Raw genomic sequence first — 24,259 nt, 5'->3', positions numbered from 1 at the left:
CGTTTTCATTGTTCATCCGTGTCAGCCATGAAGATAATCATTTCCGAGGTTTAAATCAGGAGAATACTGACTAACACTTTTTCTTGGTTCAAATGCGATTTCAAGTTGAAACCCTTGCTTATTTATCAAGCTTAAAACAAACGAACAAGTTAGTGCAAAGCATCATTTTAGTCCGTAGTAAATCACAGAAGCAAGCGAAATGGCATCGTTTTTGTTACATCTCATGTTGCGAACGCCTTCACAACGAGTTGCCCTGATTGGCGAAGCGTTGCTTATTCGAGGTTGTGCAATATCAGGGCAAGTCGTTGTGTTTCATGAATAATGATGATAAAAATAACAACATACTAATACGAGTTTTGTGTAAATGTAAGTTTATTAATGCATAATTAGTAAATCAGAAATCAACTGAGACGCAGTTTGGGAATAATGTTTACGATAGACATTCATGAATGAACGATAAATAATTCCTCCATTTAATGACTGTTTAACGGAATTGCTGCGTGAATTGTGTTCTGATTCAGCTATTATTGGGGTGAATATTTAAAGAGTATTTGATAGGGTAATCAACTATCGATTAGGCGCATCCTTTGCAAATTCTCCTTTTAAAGAAAAATTTGAAATTTAGAATAAAATTTCCATCCTCTGTAGTCGTTACATAATTTTCATGAGCATGAAACTTCCAGACTATTTCAAAGGTGCTCTTTCATAATTTTGTGACCTTCATGTCGCATCATGGAATTAATTCCTGGCAATCCTACCATGTTTTGGCAAACCGACATTCATTTTGTTTACGTACCATAATTTAATATACAATGTGTTCAATAAAGATTCCCTGCTCTTAAAATTACAAGGACGTTTAAATTCAAATTATTATTATATTAGGGCCACCCGTAATTTCTTACGTATACCATTTGTGGTTTTGTGTCTGTAAATTGCCTGTGTTCTCTGGTCGATTTGCCTGTTTTGCTAGACGAAAAAACCCCATTTTTTGGGGGTTGGGGAACCTTGCTGTCTACGCCTGAGAACTACTAACTCAGCCATGGTGTGAAAAAAGCCCATTAAAGTTCCTCGTGTCATCGACGGGAATCGAACCCGGGCCTTTTCCACCCGGTGTGGGGAGGACTGTGACGATACCACTGTGCTACCGCGCAGACGGACGTTTAAATTGTTAGGAATCTCGAAATATTTTGTTTCTTCATCCTTTTTCGTTTATTTTCAGTTTATTTGTATTCTGAAAGTTACGTATATCTCTCGCTGAATAGTGTAATGGATAACTGAAAACTGAATAAAACAAATTAGCAAAATTTACTTACCCATATGGATACCTCCTAGGAGTGAGAGGTGATCCATCACTCAGAAGATCAAAACTATACCTAGATATAATAAACGTCAATGAACAAAGGAAAATTATACCTAACAGTATACATTTAATTCAAGGATAACAAGAAAATTTTTTGAGAACTATAGTGACATTAAGTGTGTCATTAAGGAAAATTGGGTAAAAATTGCTTATTAGAAGCCTCAGTGATCAATATAGTGTTCAACACAACAGCAAATTTCCGACTTCTGTCTCTTTTCTCTACTCCTTGTCCTTGTTCCATGTGAAATGAGCGATCTCTGTTGAAGATATATATCAAACGTTCTGGAGGAATAACCATTTACCACTTCAAGAGTGCAGGTTGGAAACGGATCGGCAGATTGGTCACTAAAATGGTTGGCGCGACCATAATAACAACTACAGGAGGCATACGGGTTAGCTTGTGAATAGCTGGCAGGTCATCTCGATGCTACTATGCTGGCACCGCCTGACCGGAAAGGGCATCTCAATTAGTGGTCTAAACCTGTGGTGCTGGGGAGTGTAATTACATCACCCCGTAACCGGTTCGGGAAGTATCCTTTCGAATAGTCCATCTTAGGACTCTTTAGAAAATGAATTTTTGGATTACAGTGTTTATTTGTAATTTATTTCTGACTGGAAATAATCATTACTGAAAAACGATCTAAAAATATTCATATTTCTTTGCACAAAGGGGGCTTGCTATTCATTTCTAATCAAGTATTTGGAAAAGTGCTAATAAGATATAAAGTCGATATGCTTACCTTGCACTCGCTCTTCCATTAATTTGACAAGTATCAACCCTTTTTCTTGGTGGATCGGCTGTGAAAAAAAAAAAATATATAATATTAAATAAAATAATAAAATAAAAATAAAATCTTGATATTTGAGTTTTTAAAAATTGGAATTGATCAATAAATTGGATCATCAGATTTTTCTACTTCAATAATAGTGCCGTTAATGTGCTGAAATTATTAAGAGCCCTAAATTTACAATTCACGAAAAGTACCAATTGAACTTCGAACAGTTAACGAATTAAATTCTGTGGGATAATAGCGCATTGTGTTTTCCTCCAGACCTGTAATAGTATATTCCTATTAAATTCCTTTTATGTTAGTATTAACACCTATTCAAACACCATATGAAGAAAGAAATTTATGTTATATTTCTTTCCTCACGGTTAGTGCTGTAGAGTGGAGGCCTCACAAGTAACATAGTGGTTATAATCACTCTCCTCCTATAGTAGCTGGAAAAAGGACGGAGTTCTACTCCTGCTAATGAGATTAGGAAAATTTTATAGGCATATTTATTATTAGTATTATTTTTTTTACAACTTGACCGAGTCTGTTTCATGCGAGGGTTGCAATTTTTTCTCTCCCGGAAACTCGGGTTTTTGTTCAGCAAGCGGACGCCTTAGTTACTTTGGCACTTAATATACACACCTAACATAATATTCATATACATACAGTGGAGATTTAAAAAATCAAAGTTCACTCATGATATGCAATGAGTGGGTCGTGCCATTTTATTCCGCGTGGTCGTTATAATTGGAATACGAATGTTAAGTTTTAATATAGCGCAACATATAGCGAAAGTCATAAATTATAACAAATGTAATAAGCGTAATTTAAATAAATGAAACTCTTACATTGCAATCCATTTTTGTAATTATTATGATTATTATGCTAATGTGGCTAACGGCAGAGAAGAAAAATACATGGGATGCATATAAATTATCAGTCGACACAGGATCCTATAGTACATATAAACTAGTCTGTAATCAAGTCAGAAAGGAGGTTAGGCAAGCGCAGGCAGATTACGAGAAATCTTTGACTAAGTATGCAAATAAAAGCAGTAAAGACTTCTTTGCTTATGTAAACGCTAAAAGGAAGAGAATGAATCAAATTGGTCCACTTCATATCGATGGTTAGACTGTTGATAATCCTGCTCAGGTTACTGACAAACTGAATGAGTATTTTGCATCTACATTCACACATGAGGAATTCTATAGTGTAGGGGATGCCAGAAGTTTATATAACTCTAACAGGGAACTAAATGATTTTGTAATAATTGACAGGTAAGTGGAAGAGAAATTGCTGAAGTTAAACACAAGAAAGGCACCTGGGGTGCATAGGATATATTGTAAGGACCCATCCTTACAATAATTTAATAAAGTTTTGTTAAATATTGGAAGAATTAATTGTAGTGTAAATAGTTAGTTTTCAGCTCAAATATCATGGGTTAGGAAACACTGGAATTCGAAGGTTATTCCAGACACTCCCAGTTAGTTATATCTCGGTTGTAAAGGATTCCTTAAGCGAGTCAGTAAAAGTATAATAGACCGAAACGAATCCCACTTAAGACAGGAGCTTATACTCTATAGAAAGGGCACTGAGTGCGGAAGTGGCCCTCTTAAAAATTTCACGGTGCGACTCTAGCAGGTGTGGGCGACGTAGTAATGGATGTGAATGTGAGGTCACAAAGAAGGCCTGAAACTTTCTTAGTTGACCGGAACTTACGTTTTACCTTCTAGAATGATCTCGTAATTTCTAGTCCAACGGAAGTTCGGACATAAAGGATGAAAAAAACACGCCCACGGAAATGAAAGGAGACGAATAAGAATCACGAAGGAAATGATGTGGAAGTCAACGATTGGCCAGGAAGAAAGCGGAGGGATTTTTGAGAGAACGGAGAGAAGGGTCTGAAAAAAAGATTGAGACTGAGCAGATTCGAGGAGTTGAGTTTTTGGGGGGATTCGGAAAGAGTCGTGATCTAGTTTGGGTGGTGGATGCAGTCCTGAGGCAGATGGAAGTAGTAGCGAGAGAATTGTGATAAGAACTCTAGGTAAGACTAGAGTAGGAAGGAATGTTCACTTGTAGATATTGAAGCAGTATGGAGGGAGAAAGGAAGAACACACTCTGAGAATTCTAGAGGTAAAGTTTAATCAAATGAGCTGTCGAGCGACTGGTCTACTCGGAAAGCACCTCAGTCCACGGAAAAAAATGCAGGCTAGGAAGGAATATAGGATCCTGAATTAAATCCAGCCGCGTAGTACCCGGTAGGGAAACATCAGAAAGATTACCGTGATCCCCGGATGGACGACCTTCTGCATTCCAATCCACGCCTAAGACAGACAGGAACGTAAACCGAGCAAGGAGAAAAGCCCAGAAAATCACGTAAGTGTTAGGAAGTTTTCTGAGAATAAATGAACCTAAATTAGTAAGGGCAGGACTATAGGAGAATGCTATATAGTTATGGAAGGATGTCTAAGTGATAAATATGTATAAGTGTACTGTACTAATGTAATACATAAAGAAAGATAATCAGACTAGAGGGTGGCATAAGAGTAATGTAATTAAGGTGTAAGTAGTATATAATTGGAAGTGAAGTTCTGTATTAATGTTTGATAGAAAGAAATGACCTATTAAGTAATTAAGAATTGTTAGCGATTGGGTAAAGGTTTCCTAACTAGTGTAAAGTTAAAAGTTGAATTTGGAATTATTGTTAATGTTGAGTTAAGATGAATATATCTGATTGGAGTATGATTTGATTAAACAGGTAGGCTATTAAGGAGTTGTGGAATTAATTGATTGGAAGGGTACGATTTAATTTGGTTGATTAATGTTGACTGTTAACCTGGTTATAAGGAAATGTTTGATTGAATAAATGTACTTTCCTTACAATTTTGGAAAAACGAACTCTTAATGAATTTGTTAGCTAGCTCATTGGCTGATAGTAGGTCGTTCATTTATATGGACTGTTTAGGAGTAGAGAGAGAGGAATTGTGTGAGGTGAATACCATGACCTATCGAAGCCTATGTAGAACATGAAGAGACACAATGTTATAATATATAAGATTATGTATTAGAAATGGATAATTGTTGGTGAAATGATTGATTTGATATCACGATTATATACACATTTAAACGTTAGTATGATAACAAGTCTCCAACTAAATATTGTATTCAGTTAAATGTTATTGCAAGTCTTCTTATATATGATATGTCAATAAACAATGTTATATTCTACATTCATGTGTGTGTGTCTGTCATTCCGAAACTCAGCCAGTCCAGTGGAAGAATACCTATTATATTTGGGGTCCCCGTGAGTCTGGGATTTTCTGAAATCAATCAAGTCAGGTGTAAAAGTGGGAGGGGTTAAACAAAAAAAAAGGGGATAAAAAATATATATATATAATAAAATAAATATAAATTAATATAATACAAAAGAGAAGATACAATAAGATAACACTTAAATACCACCCCCACAATATCAAGGGAGGCAGCGAAGTAAGCAAGAAAACCCTTAGCCATAATTTTGAAAGCATCTTTGGATTCAGAGGAGGCCCCCCGCCGACTAAATATGTGCGAATGTATCCCCAATTTACAAGGGGGGGATCAAAGGGTGACACAAGTAATTAGAGACCTGTTAGTTTAACTTCTGTTTCACAGAAAATAATGGCGTCACTTGTTAAAGAAGTAATGCTGGGTCATCCAGACAAGACTGCAGTTATACTTCAGACACAGGATGGGTTTGTTAAGGGGAAATATTCTCTGACCAATTTGATTGGACACTACAATGTGATCGCAAAGGAACTGGATGCAACAAATTATTTTGATATCATATATTTGGATTTCAGGAAAGCTTTTGATATTGTTGCACATTGGAAGACTGTTGTACAAAAATTGGAGCAGTGGGGATTAAGGGTAAGTTGCTGCTATGGATAAAGGGATGGTTGAGTGGGAGAAGACAGAGTGGTAATCAATGGACACTGCTCTTTGTGGACTGTTATTAGTGAAGTCCCCCAGGGTTCGGTGTTAGGCCCATTGTTCTTTTCTGTATTTATCAGTGCTATTGATGAAGGTATATCAGGCTTAATGTCCAAGTTTGCAGATGATACAAAGGTTGGCAGGGTTGTTAATAACAGTAGACTACAGCAACAGGATCCAGAAAAGTTAGGCAGATGGCAACCGAAGTTTAACATTGAAAAAGGTAAAGTATTGCATATGGATAGCGATAACCCCAGATTAACGTACCAACTGCGTTGGTTCGTTAATCTGGGGTTAATTACCGTATCCTTTTACATTTTACCGTATCCTGAGGTAGTACCAACGCAGTTGGTACTACTTCAGGATACGGTAAAATGAAAAAGACCTCGGGGAAATTGTGCTGTCAGATATGAAATTCTCTGAGCAGTGCAGATAGGCTGTCAGGACAGCTCATGGGGTTTTTTAATGATATTCAGGAATTTTGCTAGAGGGATAAGGAAATTATTAACCTATTGTATAAGGCAATGGTCAGGCCACATCTTCAGTACGGCATACAGGTCCGGAGGCCTCGTTTTAGGAAGGATGTTGAGTTGCCGGAAGGAGTACAGAGAAGGGCAGCGAGATTGGTGAGGGGAACAAAGGGGGTGCTCTTACCAGGAAGGCTTCATTTCTTGAAATTTCAGCGTCTGGGACTAGGCACCTGTGAAGTGATCTGATTGATGTGTTTAAGACTTTGAGTGGATTGAGCAAGCTTAATACTAATGGCATTCGTTCCCTTGCTCAAACTACGCACATGAGGAGGCATAAATTCAAACTGAGGAGGGACCATTGCAGAAAAGATGTGAGGAAGTTTGTCTTTAGCCAGCGAGTTGTTGACTGTTAGAGCAATCTTCCATCTGCTGTTGTGGAAGTTTATAGCTTAAATAAATTTAAGGAAGAATAAGAAGAAAATAAATTTAAGGAAGAATATTGGAGGGAACGGATAGTGAAATTGGAAGTTATTATTATTTATTTTTTTTTTTTGCTGATGCTGTATAAGCTTGCCTTCTGGCATCATTGTCATTACTAATGCTACCGATGCATTAGCATCACTACTGATGCTAATGCTGATAGGGGTGATCTATTTATTTCTTATACCAAATCCTCCATACATATTGCTGCTATCAATGTTCATGGTTGCTTTTTTCCTAATTTGAAATGTTCTCATTGAAAATGGATGTGCTTGCAGCATCGACATATCCAGTGTCAGTAGCGTTTTTTTTTTTTTTTTTTGCAATTTTTCGATTATACTTTATTGTTTCTTAGTTGTGGAAAATTGAAATTCCTCGTTCAAATTTCTGTTCTTTCTTCAACCTCATCAATAAGAAGGAAACATGTTGTCGAAGGGAAGGTAGAATAGGGTTGCGGAAACACCTCTGCAGATACTATCTGATTCCAGTTTGCACTGTAGCGCCAGTCAACAAGATTTTTTTGGTAAATAGCACAGCGGTGCTTTTGCCCTTGAACTTCGAATATGCTTCCTGATTGAAGGTTATATATTCGTAGCTTAAAATTCACGACAGGAATACCTTTTAATTCAATACCACAAGTGTTACCTTTTTCGCGGAAGAACGGACGAGGAAAATAATCTGTCTGATTGCTTCCATTCGCTTGACTGCTACTATTTTTACTGAATTATATGGTAGATCTACGGTTAAACGGTAGATCTACGATTAAACGGTCTCTATATGTGCAGTTAAGAAATCTTGATTCTCTCGCTTGAGTGGTATTAGCAAGTCTTCGCACACCTCACATTTTTGTTCTGCTGTCAAATGTTATGGACTAGATTTTCAGAATTTTCCAGGTATTGATATTACAGCAAAAAGATGCAAGAAAGTAGCCTTTTTCGGTATCAGCGAAAAAAAAAAAAAAAACCCCTTTATTGGTTGCAGTGAAAAGTCCATAGAAATCCCAGCAGAAATGTCAGCAGCAAAAAATTGGAGGAACTGTGCATTAACCCTATAAAATTCATATAATTTTTTATCTATTTCATTTTACTAAAAATGTAATTTTTTAAAATATAATCATAAGTTATTCTTCACTACTTTCTTTTCATGATTTTTTGACGCAGTATAGCCCTAGTTGCTGATATGATATTAAAACCCAAATAACTAACCTTTCATAATTTGTGGTTGATATTTTATTAATTAAAAATTGTATTAAAATTGAAGTCGACTTTTATACTCTTTTTAGAATTAAAAATATATATATTAGTATTATAATGGCTAAATGGTGGAAGGAAACGGGCTTTTTCTGCCAAAAAAAAAAAAAAAAAAAACCCCACCAGCTATCATTTATACTTTCCCCGTTGATAACAATTACCTATCCAATTCCGCTTTGCACTTTACCAAACTGTCAACCTCGACCATTATGGCAGGCAATTGATTCCGATGATCTCCAACATGCTGTCCAAAAGTAAAACTTCATCACAGAAAATATATCACCCTTATTCAATTTTCAGATTCCCTTCAGAGCCTTAATACTTCTATTAAGTCCCCCCCCCTCCAGTGTCTAGTTGCCAAGCTTTGCAATCAGCACTTTCTAAGCATAAGAATAAGTATTTGATGCTTTGATGAATATGCATCAATTAGCAACAAATGTAGTTGCCCTTTCTCTGAATCCTTTCTAGAAGTTCTATTTTTTTTTTTTTTTTTAGGTGTGTCGGGACTCCCAACTTGAATACAATATTCTAAATGCTGTCTCACCAATACTTTTCTCTACTTGTGAAGGTCCTATACATCATACACTATGTGCCTTTCTAGCCTCGTGTTTACACTACATGGGAAATTTAATCTCCAATTTTTTTTGTCCACTTTTACTCCACTCCCAACTCATAAGTAACGCCTGGATTTCTGTGCTCTAGGAACAATCTTAAATTTGGAAGCAGTAATTTCAGTTGCCATTTTTCACACCATTTGCGCAACAGATCTAAGTCATTTTGAAGCAAAATGGCACGGTTCTGGTCGTTTATCACATTTTCTACATTTAAATAATCAGCAAACTTAACTTCTCCGCCACTCTCTCATCAATGTAATTAAGGAAGATAAGAAACAGAAGTGGCCCAACACTGATCCCTGTGGGACTCCACTTGCTACAATAGTACACATCCCGAGGTATATCCATTTATGACTACTATTTGCGTCTTATCCTTTAGCCCTTTGAATCAACGAAGGATCTTGCTATTAACATCAGTTTTCCCCAGTTAATATAATTACTTTCCATTAGAAACTGTACCAGAAGCTTCACTGAATTCAAGGTAAATAATGCCCCAAGTCGTTTCTTGCATTTAGCTGTTTCATGATTCGTCATAATAATTCATTAAATTAGTCTGGAGAACTTTCCCTTCATGAACCCATGCTGTGATCCATTAAGGATGCCATTCGTATCGAGATGGTTCTGTATTGTATCCTTATCTGACTGGTCTGTTGTCCATCACGTTTTTCGCACCATTCTTTGTAGAATGGAGTGACATTATCGCTTTCTAGAGTCTAATAATGATCTCATTAACATCCTCAACGAGATGATGCACTAACATGCCTTTTTTAATATAACAGGATGCCATTACTCCTGGAGCCTCCCTTTTTATTCAGCTTAGTAGTTTCTACCTATACGCTTTTCCTAAATTGATGTATCACTTAGTTTACAGCTAACTCCTTGTCACTGATCCCTCGTGGTTCGGATGGTTTTCAATTGTAAATGTCATTGCAATGTCATTCAACTCGTCTGCCACTTCTGCTTTGCTTTCTATGGCTTTTCCAGTTCAATCAAGTAATGGAATCGTGATTCATCTCGTCCTTTTTGTATTATACGAAAAGATCTCTTTGTCTCCATTTTGTTCTCGATTTTCGCCTGTCCGAGAGTGCAGTACTATATGCTCCTTGAGTAGACCGTGGATCAAGCCCGTGAAGCAGATAAATATGATTAATGATTGTATTCGTGATGTTCTCTAAACTGAGTTGACCTGGCGATTGTTTCGAAATAAAAATCAGAACATTGGTTTTGTTACATATATACACTATAATAAATAAATAAATAAATAAATAAATAAATAAGATCTTTATTGTACAGTTCACCGGTACACGCAGGTACCACGAGCATACAATACCCTTCACGGCACCATGCCAGGGGTTAACAAACGGCAGAGATAATAAAGGAATTGTAAAGATTAATTATAAGCAAATTATATAATAAAAAAAAAAAAATAAAAAAAAAAGTACTCATAGCAGATAACATTGACTTGAAAGGAAAACTAATACAAAATAACAAAAATAACAAATTGTGATAACAAAAGCTTTTCCTCAAGTCCAGTTTTCTGAGAGTCTCTTGCCCCGCCATAACGATCTGAGATCAGTTGGTAGTTCTGGAGACCACGTGCAGATCTAGGATGATCCGTCTATACTTTTTATCATCTATGATTTTAAATAAGTCAGCATCCAGGGATTGAACCAGGTGGAGCTTCTGATAAGGGAGGAACCGATCTTTCAAATGTAGTCTCGAAGGAAGAGCAAGAAGCTTGGGAGTGGAGCGGAGACCTGGTTGGGGAATCCGCCAGCACACGGTGTCCCAAACGTTGGGTGCTGAGACTCTCCCGGCGATCATTTTTACGGTGAAGATGAGTCTTCTCTCGTGCATTAATGCTGAAAACCTGGTTAAATTCAGCGCGTTGGCTATCGGTGTTGTGCGCTGCTGTGGTGGGAGATGACACTTCCAGGTTGCCCACTTCAGGAGCCAGTATTCAGCGGCTTTTAATGGTTTAATTGTGGTGTCTGCAGCTGAGCCCCACAACTCTACTCCATACAGTACACTTCCAAAAATCATCATCCTGATATACATTTTTATCAGGTTTCTGTTGTGAATGTGTAGCAAGTGCTGCTTGGCAACCCACCGTTTCTTGTTGAATTTAGCACAGAGTTCTTCTATATGGTGATGGAATCGTAATTTTCTGTCGAAGATTACACCCAGATCTCTTTGCTTTTCAACGCAGGGGATCGGGACTCCGTCAATCGCAGGCTGAATTATGGTTGGTATGGGTTTAAGAGAGAATACCATGATGGCAGATTTCTCAGGGTTCACTTGCAGGTCAAAATTCTTGAGGTACTGCTGTACTTCTGATAAGGTCTTGTTGATGGTTACTGTGGCGTTTTTGGCTTCATCGGTCAAATTTATTTTTGTGAAGATCTTTAAATCATCTGCATATGATATCATATCTGTTCTATTGTGTATTAGTGGGTAGATGATAGCAGTGAAAAGAATTCCGGACAGGACTCCTCCTTGTGGAACGCCTGCATGTATTTGTCTAGTATACCTTTGTTTTCCTATGTACATTTGGATGATTCTATTCTGAAGAAAGGATGTCAGAAACTTCAATACTGGGCCTGTGATGTGATAGTAATTTCGAAGGAGTTTGAGCAAGGCTGGGATGTGAACACTATCGAACGCAGCTTGTAGATCAAGATATGTGATTGCCATTTCTTCTTTCTCCTCAAATGATCCAAGGATTGCATTAGTAGTCATAATCAGGTTACTAACTGTTGATCTGTTTTGCAACGAATAATGAATTTGCTGGGGCCTGTGCGGGAGAATGTGCGTGGTAAGTGTTTTCAGTACTGTTTTTTCAAGTAATTTCAATAGACACGAGGAACGAGAGATGGGTCTAAAGTGCCTGGCTTCAGTTGGCTGGGAAACTTTTGGGAGTGGCCTAACAGAATATAAATTCCATATTGGAGGGAAAAATTCTCCTTTTAATATGCTGTTGAAAATTATTAGGAGGGGATCACTTAGAAATGGGCTCAAACATTTAATGATAAATTGTGGTACTTTGTCGATTCCCGCTGTACCAGTTGCAGGCAACTTATTAATCGCAGATAAAAGGTCTTGTCTTGTTAATTGAATGGTTTCAAGTGCATCTCTGGGCATATCATCATCAGACATGGGAATATCACTGGGCTCAAGTTGGTTTTGCTGAACCCGTGCAATAAAGTCCATCCACCTTTCAGGATCAAACTGTGGAGGGAGTTCACAGTATTTCTGTCGGTATGATGGACAGCCCTTATGAAGTGTGGTTTCAATGTGATGTTTTATGGCTTGAGACTTGAGGCGGTTGAAGCTTGCTCGTCCTTTGGAGTACGCAATTCGGTCCGGAGCTAGTCCTGTCATTTTCCACTGATTGTACAATTCCTGTTTAAGCTTAAAACTGTTACTCAGCTCAGGAGTCCACCATCCTCTCGTACGTTCAGAGATCCTTATTTTCTTTGAGGCTGCATAATTAGAAATTGTGATGAGCCAGCGAGTTAAAAGGTCTAAGGCAAGTTGATTATCACATTGCTCAAGTGCATTCCAAGGAATTGCAGTGGCTGCTTCTAGACATTTAGTAATGTTGAGTAATTTTGGGCTCGTTATTATCTTGGTGTGGACCTGAGTCGAGACGTTGTAATTTGGAGTCGGAAAATATAAGTTAATTAAAATTGGCACATATAAATCAGTATCTCACGATAGTCTGTAACTATTCCATGCTTTTTTTTTAAGTTTAATTAAACTTTTAACCTCTCTGTTCATACATTTGGGCCTCTTTCTTTTGCGAAACTTCTTCACGGAACACGTGCGTTGATAGCTCTCAGGATAAATTCGTTGAATAGTTCCCATAACGAACTCGCATCCAACAGCTTGTAGTTGTCTATCCAATTAATAGCGCCCAAGAAATACCTCAATCCACTGGAGTCCTCTCTCTTGAAATTGAAGATCGTCCCTTTTAATTAGGCACTATTAGTTCCTACACTGTCAGTATTTGGATGCAGTTTGGATCCTTGGTCGAGGATATTTGAATTTGAAGATCTTCCCTTTTCATTACCCGCTATTCATTCCTGCGCTCTCAAAATTTGGAAGCAGTTTGGATCCTTGGTCGAGGAAATTATATCCCCCCCGCTTTGGTATTGATTTTGAAATGATGCCATGTTAATGACCTGTTCAGTAAATTTTCTATTCTGGAACAGGATTCTATTCAGCAGTAGGTAATAAATACAAAGCATTAGTTTTAAAGGCTCCAACGTGTGTGTATATAATAAAATATGAGCGAAAAGTTGTGGTAATCTTTTGAGAAGAGTCATTTTTATTAACGTCACAAATCAGTACGTCTGATATTACACTATTCTCAAACAAATTGCATTTCCAAAAGGTTAAAGCTGCCATTTATTTAAAAGTTAAGATTATGATTGAATGGCAGATTTGCCTCTAGGCGTGTCGTTATATCGCCAAAAGGTTAATCTGTTTGAAATGTATTTGAAAGTAGTGCAGTACCAGGGCAAGTAGTTATAAAGGCAAAGTTTGTTCTGCTGTGAATTAAAATCATTGCAATATTTATAAAGTAATTTAAATCTGACTGACCATAAAGTGAATATGCCATTGTTAACCACTTCGAGAGAGGGAGATCTTGTTATGCAACGTGCAGAGTATTGACCTGGAAAAGAGGAGCAGTCTCAAGTACGTGATGATTTGCGGTTCTCTTAAGTCACCTTTCCAGGCACACATTCAAAAGATTGGGGACTTTCTGGGGACAGGTAGGCAATTTCGGGGACATCTAATAAACCTAATATAGAGTCATACGTCTTTCATTTAAGGCCAACGGATATTTCCAGTTTCATGAAAAGAAATTTTCAATTTCTTTTCCTGAAAATGAAATGAAAAAGGAAAATAAAAATTGCAAGTGCAATTGTAGTTTGTTTTCTACTCTTACATAAGCTTAATTTTTGTTGTAAAATAATGAACTTTCACAAAAATCAGACAGAGTGACAGAGATATTTTGAAGTCACTTTCGTAATTAGAAAAAAAAAGGTATATTTTTACAAAAAATTGTTTAACGCCATAATATTTTTATAATGTTAGCGTGTTAAGGCTAACAATATAAAAATAGTATAGGATAATACTTGTGTTTTTTGATATACGCTCTGCAACCATGTGTACCTGTTTTTCCGATTTGTTATTATAGAATTAACGCCAGCCATCCTAAGGAATAGTGAAAAATTAACAGTAATACTTACCTGATTCTGACCTGTTCCTGATTATGATTTCGGTTTCGTCTTCATAAGATGGTTTCCGACGTTTCCTATCCAGCAGTAGAAAGTACACAACCTTCTCCATATTGTGGCTGAAAATGCAGTATGTTCGTATATATATATATATTAGATTATATATTGATAATCTGCCGGTTGTTTAACACTGATTACTGATGAAATAAAAAAACAGTACATCAGATTAATTATAAAGTAATATCCTTTTAAGCTAAAAGCTGCCTGAGAGGGAGGGAAATTAGACTTAAAAATATATCGAGGCTGAGACTGAAGGTGCTCTTTATTGGTTGTTTTTAAGCATCTCCAAAGTTCATTTCATGTGCGTGTGTGTGTAGAAAAGACCTTATCAGCAACACACACGCACACGCACGCACACACACAACTCAAAACTGTGTGAGTTGGGATTGCCTTCTAATAGGAGTCACTGAACTTCACAATTCAGTGAAGTGCCATTTAATTCAGTTTATATAAACGAGGTTATTGAAAGAACTTGTTAAATGAATCAGCCGTTATTAATTTCATAATAAAGTATCGCGAAAAATAAATCTACAGTATGTAGATATATTTTTTATTACAGTAGATATTAAAGTCGCCCATCATTATGGACGACTTTAATTTTCTTCTTATAGACATTGAAAATCGTGGACACATGCAGTACGCATAGCGGGAGTAGTTTCTGAATCAGCTAGATGACTGATATTTATTTTAAATTTTGTGAACTAGGTGAAACCCCTGGCTTGTAGCCGTGAAGGGTATTGTGTACGGCGTGTGCCTTTTGTATGCAATAAAGAGTTCTTCTTGAAGTGACCTAGTTCTCACTAAGAGAGTTTCTGTGGTCCACGAGGAAAGGCCAGCTTTTTAATTACAAGAAGGAATGCTACGGTGGGCTCTAGTATTTCTCGAGTTCTGTTAACTAGAGTTATTGCTATATGCTAATTGCATAATTCATTAAGGGTAATGGCCTCAGGTTATTCAGAAGTTTACTAACGTTAGTTAATACTTCGCAACTGGGTTGTCATCATTGCAACACCAGGGTACCTGCCCACCCGATGACGAAGAGCCAATAAGCTCTGAAATGGTGCCGTCTAGGCGGTGGTATCCGCCGAGAATAAGTAACAGTAGTCTTCTCCATTGGTGAAGTTTTGCTTATTCGAGGTAGTGCGATATCATGGTAACTCGTTGTGAAGTCTTTCACAATATTAGATATACTTAAATGATGCCACTTTGTAACTACTTAGTTGGCTATGTATAGACATGATGCCATTGCACAAACTTATACGTTAGTTAACTTCTTCGTAACTTGAGGATATTGCCCTAAACGATTTATGTAATTATTAATTAATGTACACCGTCAGGCAGCTCTCAAATTGTGGAGTTACACAGTACTTCGCAACTGGGTTGTCATCATTGCAACACCAGGGTATCTACCTGCCCATCGATGATAGGCCAATAAGTATTGCAACGGCCACCAGGGGAGGGGGGGCCCTGATGCTGCCAGGAGTTTTTGAGAATAGGTAACGATAGTCTTTCCTACTGGGGAAGCGTTGCCTATTCGAGAAGTTTATGAGTGGTATGAGTTGAAGGAGTTACTCTCCCTTTCATTCTTCTTCACCGTTTCTTTTCTTCTTCTTCCACTCCTACTATTACTTTCCTCTACTTTTTTCTTTTCTAAGTCTAATAGGGACAAGTGGATAATAGAGCTATTATCCCACAAATACAAATAAGCTCTGAAATGATGCCGTCTGGGTGGTGGTATCCGCCGAGAATAAATAACAGTAATCTTCTCCATTGGTGAAGCATTACGTATTCAAGGTAACTCGTTATGAAGGTATTCACAATATGAGATATATTTGTACTTAAAGGATGCCACTTTGTAACTATTTAATAGTTGGCTACGTATAGACATGATGCCATTGCACAGACTTATACGTTATATGCTAATTGATACCAATGCATTATGGAAAGTTTAAAGAATTTATCCCGGAGACCACAAACAAACTCGTTCCAGTTGCGAAGTACTGAAAAAGAAAGATGTCAAAATAGCTGACATGAGAGCTTAAAACACCTACTTCAGCAAAAGAAGAAAGCATGGTATAGTTACAGTTTATCGAGTGAGAATGTTTCATACGGTAACTATAAGCAGATATGTAAAATTGCTGACGGAATAAAACTTTCAAAAGATGAGTATTGAATGGCGGTCGAGTTGAACAGGTATTTTTCATATACAATATCTTTCTGTTGAAACCATATTACTGCCAAGAGGGAATGGTGAATTGACATAATATAAAAGAGAAGCGCCTGTTTGAAGAGCTACTGAGGTTGAGAGAGTGTAAAGTCTCAGGGGACGGATGGTGTTCATCTAGTTATATTGAAAAAGGCGGTAGCTGAGTACATCCAATTATTAGTAGCGTTCATGCGATTATCATTCAATTCAGTCAGTTTTCTCTTGCGCTAGTGAAGTGTCACTGTCATTCCAGTTCGTAAGGGAGGAGCCAAAGAAGTGATTGCCAATTATAGATCACCGAGTTTGACTTCAGTCGTTAGTAAAATTATGGAATCTATGGTTAAAGACGTAATACGGGACCATCTCTACAAGAATAGTGTCCTAAATAGGTCTTAGCTTTGTTTTTGAGAAGGGGTGGTCTTTCCTGATTAATTTTGTAGATTATTATGCACAGATTATAAACCAGTTGGATGCATTGAACAGCTTGAACATTATATATCTATATTTTAGTAATGCTTTTGATACGATCGCTTATGAGAGGTGTTGTATAAATTAGAGCAGGTTGGGATAATAGGAAAGATCCATCGGTGGATAAAAAGGTTGATTGGAGGTGGTCATAAATGGATAGTCTTCAGAGTGGACTTCAGCAGCAGGTGGGATCTCTCAGGAATCATTGTCCAGGCCTCTTTTCTTTTTTATTTGCCTAAGTGACGTTGATGAGGGAATAACAGGAGACTCTCCAAATTTGCTGATAGCTTAAAGGTTCGGGGGCTGGTTAACCAGGCTGTACTGCTTCAAAAGGATTTGGACCTGACAGCAGCTATGGTTTGAAAAATAGCAGCTGAAGTTTAAAATTACGAAATGCAAAGTACTGTATCTCGCTTGGTGAACAGAAACCTATGACTAATTTATAGACTGGGAGAAGAATTAAAGAACGTATAGGATGAGAAAAACTTGGGGATTATAACACAGAAAGCCATTTATTTTCAGCTTCAGCTTTTCTTTATATTCGCGTCATTAAAAATATATATTAGCATTGGTATTGTAAAGACAATTGATTATTTCACTGTTTTTACAAAATTATTGTGAAAACAGTGAAATAATCAATATACACCAATGAGCCAAAACATTATTACCACCTACCTAATATGATGTTAGTCCTCTACATGCAGCCAAAACAGCTCGTACCCGGCGAGGCATGGACGCTTCAAGATTTCTAAATGTGTCCTGTGGTATCTGGTACCAACACGTAACCAGCAGATCCTTTATCTCCTGTAAGGTTCGTGGTTGAGACGCAGCAGATCGGAGTTACTGTTCCAACACAAACGACAGATGCTCGATGGGATTGATGTCTGAGGAATTTGGAGGCCAGGGCAATACCTGGAAGTCTTCTTCATGTTCCGCGAAACAGTCTCGGGCGGTACGGCATGGAGCATTATCCTGCTGAAAGACGGCACCGCAGAGGGGAAGACTTTTGCCATGAAAGGGTGTACTTAGTGAGCAATGATGTTAAGGTAAATGATGCACATGTACCCGGCCGTTCACATGATACAACAGGAAACGTGATTCTTCGGATCAGACGACCTTCTTCCAACCATTCAAAGTCCAGTTTCGATGCTCGCATGCCCATCGTAGGCGCTTTCGCCGGTGAACCGTGGTTAGCATGGGTACTTGGAGCGGCCTGAGGCTATGCAGCCCCATTTTCAGCAGGGTTTGATGTACTGTGTGTTGTGACACATTACTCCCGTCACCAGCATTTCAATTACCGGCGAGTTGCGTCACAGTCGCCCTTCTGTTGCCACGTACCATCCGGGAGAGCCTTCGCTCACCTCGAGCATCGAAGAAACGTGGTCGTCCAACACCTCGCCGGCGGTTCGTGGGTTTTCTCTCTTCGGTTCGTGGGTTTTCCCTCCTTGTGGTTCCTTTTCGGATATGCTCTGACCCAGTCGTTTGTCAAACTCGCTTTTAAGTCCGCTGCCTTTCCCATCTGAAGAACAAGAGTAACACTGATTAACGGAGCTCAGTATCAAGAGTTTGTTATATCGTTTCACGACCAGCGCACGCGACGTAGTTCACCTACAGTCGTTTCAGTTTGCATAACGACTCGCTGGTCATAATGTTTTGGCTCATCTGTGTAATATCACACCTAGCTTAGATTGTAGTGGTCACAGTGCTGGTTACTTCTGCTATGGTTAACGCCCGGGTACCCCAAACGTTTGGAGTCGCGCCCCCGTAATGAAATCCTTTATATTTCATCGACACACAATCATTTAATAAAATAATTCATAAAAATAAAAATATTTTAAGGACTGTTTCTGAGTTTAATCGCAGTGAAGAGGATGTGTTTCTTAATTTATATTGAAAAATGTGGGAAACATATAATGAAGCTCTAAATGGCGTCTGATTTGATGAATACATAATTTAAAATTAAAATATTTTTTACTTATTTTGATTTAAAAATTTACTTTTGAAGTCTGGGTTTTTTTCTGAATTCTTCAATAAAAATAAAACATTAAAAATAAATTAACATATTCTTTATTGCATTTTATATATCATATTTATTTAACATCATTAATGTGAAGGGTGTGGTTGATGGTTTTTAATAAGCTCTTTAATATTGGGTTTGAGTCAGGACCGTACTTACTTCTGTTACCCCATAAGAGCTTAGCGCCTCGGGGGGTACCAGAGTCCAAAAAAAACTTTGCAAAATTATATATATCGGGTGGTTATAAAATAAGCTTTTCTATTTAGGAGACACTAGTGTCAGAACGATTAGAGTTAGCGCTGTGAAAATCAGTGGGTGTGTCCCTTAGGGTATGGGGAAGAAATAAAGATGTAGCTTCTTGTCAACATACGTATCAATGAAGTCATCGTTAAGTAACCTGGTTAATGATCCAATTTCTGCCACCAGGGGAAAAACGGCGCTGCACATATGTAAAAGTTGTCATTTACTTCAAGACACGCTGCTTACGCAAATGACATCTTAAATAAAAGCAGAAAGGCCACCGTCAATAACCATTATGGCTCTTACAAAAAGAGGAACATGCCCTTTTAGTAAAACTGTTCTACCAGAATAATAGAAAATATCCTGACTATTCTACAGGTGTTCAGAATCGCGGCGGCTGTTTTTTCAGAGCAACTTTTAAGTAATTTCACATGAATAACTTAACTTATTTTCAACTATTATAATTTGAGAGAGTTAGGGCAAAAGCCTCATGAAACTCAAAATCAACTGGCTCTAATACCGCTAATTCTCTGATAATAAGCTTTTAAATCAATGTTTCATTTAGATTTAGTTTTGTTAAGGATATATGGGTCTGTTCCGAATCCACATAATGTGAATCCTTTAGTTCGTTAACATATACTGGTACTTACGTTAATATATTCCTTTATATACTTACGTGGTACACAGAAGTTCCTGAATGAGCTTTTCTTTGTCTTTGAAACAACCTAATGATGTCATATTTGTAAGAACGTCAGGGTCCAGATCTTCAATGGAAGGTATGATGTGTGTCTGTAATATAAAGGTTAATCTCAGTCACTGCACTGTTATTAAGAAAACATTTACAGCGCAACTTGTAGATCTGATATAGTTTACAGATGATATAGTTTACGGAATGATAATATTCCTGATTTAAACTGGGCTTTTTATACTTCATGTGTAAGAAAAAGTATTTTAAAGAATTCTGATTTAAAATTTTATGCTCAATCGCAGTTTCTTATACAATTTATTCCCACTACCATCTATGTACATTTATTATTATTATTATATTATTTCTCCCTGATTGGGGGGGGCTCCACCTCGTGACGGGTATTGTTACCAAGTACACACGGTGGTTGTTATGTCGTCTGGTGTTACAGTTGGTCCAGAAACTCTCTGACTATCGTACAGGTGTTGAGGATTGCGACTATCTGGAGTTCCTTGTAGGTGTTCTCTGGGAGACCTATTGCTATTAGACTTGGCTCCATACCGGTCATTATTTGTTGCATATAACACATCTCTTTGATCTCCTGTCTTAGGTTCCTGATATTTTCCTCATGGGTTTTCTGGAGGTTGCCAGTTTTGGGCACCGCTATATCAATCAGATAAGTAGTCTTTTCCTCCTTGTCTACAAGGATTATATCTGGGCTGTTATGCGGGATTGTTTTGTCCGTTATTATGGCGCGATCCCAGTACAGCTTGTGGGTTGGGGTCTCTAATAATTCGGTGCACTTTCTTTGATCAACTGATATTTCATCGCTAGCTTCTAATGTATTGTCCTGGTGATCTGGTTGTGTCTATGAGTGTACTCCATCTGGGTGAACACATTGCGTCCTGCGATGATGTGTTGAATTGCCTGACGCCAGATAGCATCGTTAATATGTGTCATCTGATATTCCGGGCTCCTTGGCGATATATTTTCTATAGTTTCTGTTGTTGATTACCTGGTCTTGGATGGCGAGCATGAATCCTTCAGTCTCGGGGATGAGCGTCCCGCTTGTGAGCCATGCATTGGAAGCTATTTTATCTATGTGATGTTGATGGAGGTCATCATAGTGTCTACCATGGAGTGTCTTCTTTGCCCATCTTTCTATCTTAGTTTGTGCCGTCTGGGTTAGAGGGGACTCCTCGCTTAGGTTGAGTGGTGTATACTGCTTGTCTATCTTCCTTTTGTCCTGGTTGCTGTGTTTTTCAGGAAGTAATCCTTCAGGTTAGCTATCGCTGTTTTCCGTTGCTCGATGAGGTCTATCAGGCGCCTTCCTCCCTCTTTTCGAGCTATTGTCAGTCTCTCTACGTCTGACTTCGAGTGGTGTTGGCGGCTTTTGATCATCATTATCCTTCTTTCTAATGATATCTTCCAGCTCTGCGTTAGTCTAGCCCGAAAGAGTATGTTAGCACTGGGACTGCATAGATGTTTATGGCTTTAACTGTATTCCCTCCGTTCAGCTTTGTTTAGAGCAGACTTCTGAGCCTCTGATGGTATTTTTCGCTCAGACAGGCCTTAATTTCCTCGTGCTCTAACTGCTGAGCCTGCATCATCTCCAGGTATTTGTAGGTCTCTCCTCATAGCTTCAATCTCTTTGCCAGTCTGCAGCTGATAGTTTTGGCCGACTAATTTCTACTGATGCAATCCTCGGGTCTTGCATTTGTCTGGACCAAATTCCATCCTGATATCATTGGTGAATTCTTCGGTGATCCGGAGTAACTACTGCAGTTGCTTCTCGATTGCAGCGTAAGAACTTGGTCTCATTCATGTACATCAGGTGGGTGCTGGTGTACAGGTTTTTCCTTCCTCCTCTGAGGTTATATCCATACTTGCTGCTGTTGAGCATGGTCGATAGTAGGTTGAGTTCTAGACAGAACCACAGTGAGCTCAGGGAATCTCCCTGAAAGATTCCTCTTCTGATTGGGATCGGTTTGGTTGTGATGTTCTCGACCTTAATGGTGATAGGAAGTTTGTTACTGTCGGATTGACTTTGTAGATCATCAGCGCCTCTATTAGCCAGCTATGAGGCACGAAGTCGAAGTCCTTTCGGTAATCTCTGTAGGCCGTGTACAGGTTGTGCCGCTTCTTGTCGGTTTGCTCTATAACTGTGGCATGTATGGTTAATTGCTCCTTGCATCATTTGCTCATCTGCTTGTATCCTTTCTGTTGTTCGGCCAGTATGGTCTGGCTCTCCAACTGGTCTGATATCTTCTTGTTTATGCAGCTGGTCAGGATCTTGTACATCGTTGAGAGACAGGTGATTGGCCTGTATTTTATTTATTTTTGGAGTTCGCCAGTTGTTGAAGTTCCTGATCGACTGTTTTACTTCTTCCTTCCGAATCTCCGACTCTTTCATCTCTCGTACATCCTTGGATTTTTTCCGTTCTAGTTTTATCCAGGGGACTCGGCTGTTATCTCTTACTGCACTGCTCCATATGTTGCCCCAGAACTCCTCGACTGTCTTCTGCTCTGGTGGTCCGTCCCCGTGTTTCTCCTCTTCTCCGAGACTCCTGTAGATGGCTCTTTGGTCCTCGTCGAATATTCGGTTGTTTAATTTCATCTGGGAGCTCTCTCTTTGTATTGGCGTAGTCTCTTCTTGGTGAGTGCGAGGAGGTTCTGCTTTAATGTTCCAAGTATTCCCCTGTTCTCTGATTTTTTCCTTCGTGTTTACTGTGGACGCTGTCTCTCTTGAGGATGATCTTTATTTTTGCGATCAATTTCTTACTCCTATTACCATTTTGGTACTGGGTCAGTTGGCCTATCTTAACTCTTAATTCTTCTATCTTTTGCTTAAATCTTCTTTCCCATGCTGTTCCTTTTTTTTTTTTTTTTCGGTTCTTCTGCTGCCGGTCTCTTCCCCCCCCCCCCATTAATCCTAGTTGCTATTCAGTATACGACTGTGTGGATCGCCTCCAGCGTTGCACCATTGTTGTCGAGGTAACGGTATTATTTGGCGATTGAGGTGGTCTGTGATTCCAAAGGGTTTTATTGGGCCTCTGCTTTGGTATCTTATAGGTCTTTGTGGGGTTAATTCCTTCAAATTCTGTTAGGACCTTCTTCCACTCGTTTTCTATTCTGGATAGCATGACCTCGTCTCTTTCTACTTCAGCTGCTCTGGGTTGTATTTCTTCTTGCTCTTCCTCCTCTGGTTCCATGTTGTTCTTATTCGTTGTTCTTTGTAGTTGATCGCTCACGTTCTGCTTTGTTTTTCCAACATTGCAGGAGCTATCAGGTTCTTCGTGACGATGGTCCTCCTCTGGTCGATTATTCGCTTTTCGGTGACCTGATTATCTGGGAATCGTTCCAAACCACCTAGTATGTAGTCTTTTTCTTTTTTTCTTTTCTTTTGGTAGTTATTGGCGCATCGGCTTCTGTGGCCATAATGCACCTCCCAAGGTTTTTGCAGTACTTTGATCCAAGCTCGAGGCGGGATTCGAATCCGCGACCTTTGGGTTGCCAGGTAGCTGCTTTACCCACCCGGCTAGCCCGGTCGGCCTGGTCTGTAGTCTCAGCCTGTACATTGCCATATCGGTCTCTAGCTTGATTATTTCATAGTATGCTCGCATGATGTACGTATTCATTTCGATGTTCCTCTTGATGCATTTGCGTTTTCTTCCTTCCTGGGTGGTCACTAACGCAGTTGTGGAGGAAGCAACTCTAGTTGGTCGGGATGGATGGTCTTGCCCTTCTCTTGTGGTAGCCATATGGGAGACAGCACCACTTGCTACACTGTCTTCCTCGGGAGACTGTCTCCGACTTTTTGAACCGATCCTTCTGCCTAAGGCGTGAACGGAGTGATTTTATCCTGCGCGACACTCGATGCAATATGATTATTATTTCTCTTCGACATTCTTCTTCTTATTATTATTGTTGTTGTTGCTCTTATATTATTTCTCCCTTATTGGGGACTTCCACCCCATGACGGGACACTGCTACCAAACACACAGGGTGGTTGTTGTGTCTGGTTTTTCTGTTGGTAACACCAGACATTATTATTATATACTGTTCAGTGACCTGATTATTATATACTGTTCAGTGACCTGAACATCTGGGAATCATCCCAACCACTTCGTATGTAGTCTCGGTCTGTACATTGTCTTATCGGTTTCTAGCTTGGTTACTTCTTTGTATGTTCTCATGGTGAACGTATTCATTTCCATTCTCCACTTGATGCGTTGCCTTTTTATTCCTTCCTGGTTGGTCACTAACACAGTTGCGTAGGAAGCACTTCCAGTTTGTTGAGCTAAACGGTCTTACCCTTCCCTTGTGGTAGCAATGTGGGGGGATAGCGCCACTGTTTTACCTTGGGAGACTGCTCTCCGACATTTATAACTGACCCCTCTGCCTCATCACTGAAGGCG

At 38.7% G+C, this 24,259-nt stretch overlaps 1 protein-coding gene across 1 annotated transcript in view; it reads right to left on the bottom strand.

The window, feature by feature from the left end:
* LOC150077446 (serine/threonine-protein kinase BRSK2-like) overlaps positions 1–24,259 on the bottom strand; it is a 614,186-nt gene that overhangs the window by 113,296 nt on the left and 476,631 nt on the right. The window contains exons 10-13 of the mRNA XM_090386750.1: positions 19,833–19,945; positions 14,178–14,284; positions 2,101–2,158; positions 1,314–1,373 (exon numbers count right to left, since the gene is read on the bottom strand). Coding sequence (XP_090242876.1) covers positions 1,314–1,373; positions 2,101–2,158; positions 14,178–14,284; positions 19,833–19,945 — 338 coding nt within the window. The remainder of the gene's footprint in view (positions 1–1,313; positions 1,374–2,100; positions 2,159–14,177; positions 14,285–19,832; positions 19,946–24,259) is intronic.

Source organism: Mastigoproctus giganteus, chromosome 12 (genome assembly GCF_048544385.1).
Source record: "Mastigoproctus giganteus isolate SK-2022 chromosome 12, ASM4854438v1, whole genome shotgun sequence".
Classification (NCBI taxonomy): Eukaryota; Metazoa; Arthropoda; class Arachnida; order Uropygi; family Thelyphonidae; genus Mastigoproctus; species Mastigoproctus giganteus.
The sequence above is the reverse complement of the archived record's forward strand: the minus strand, read 5'-3'. Positions and strand labels throughout refer to the sequence as shown.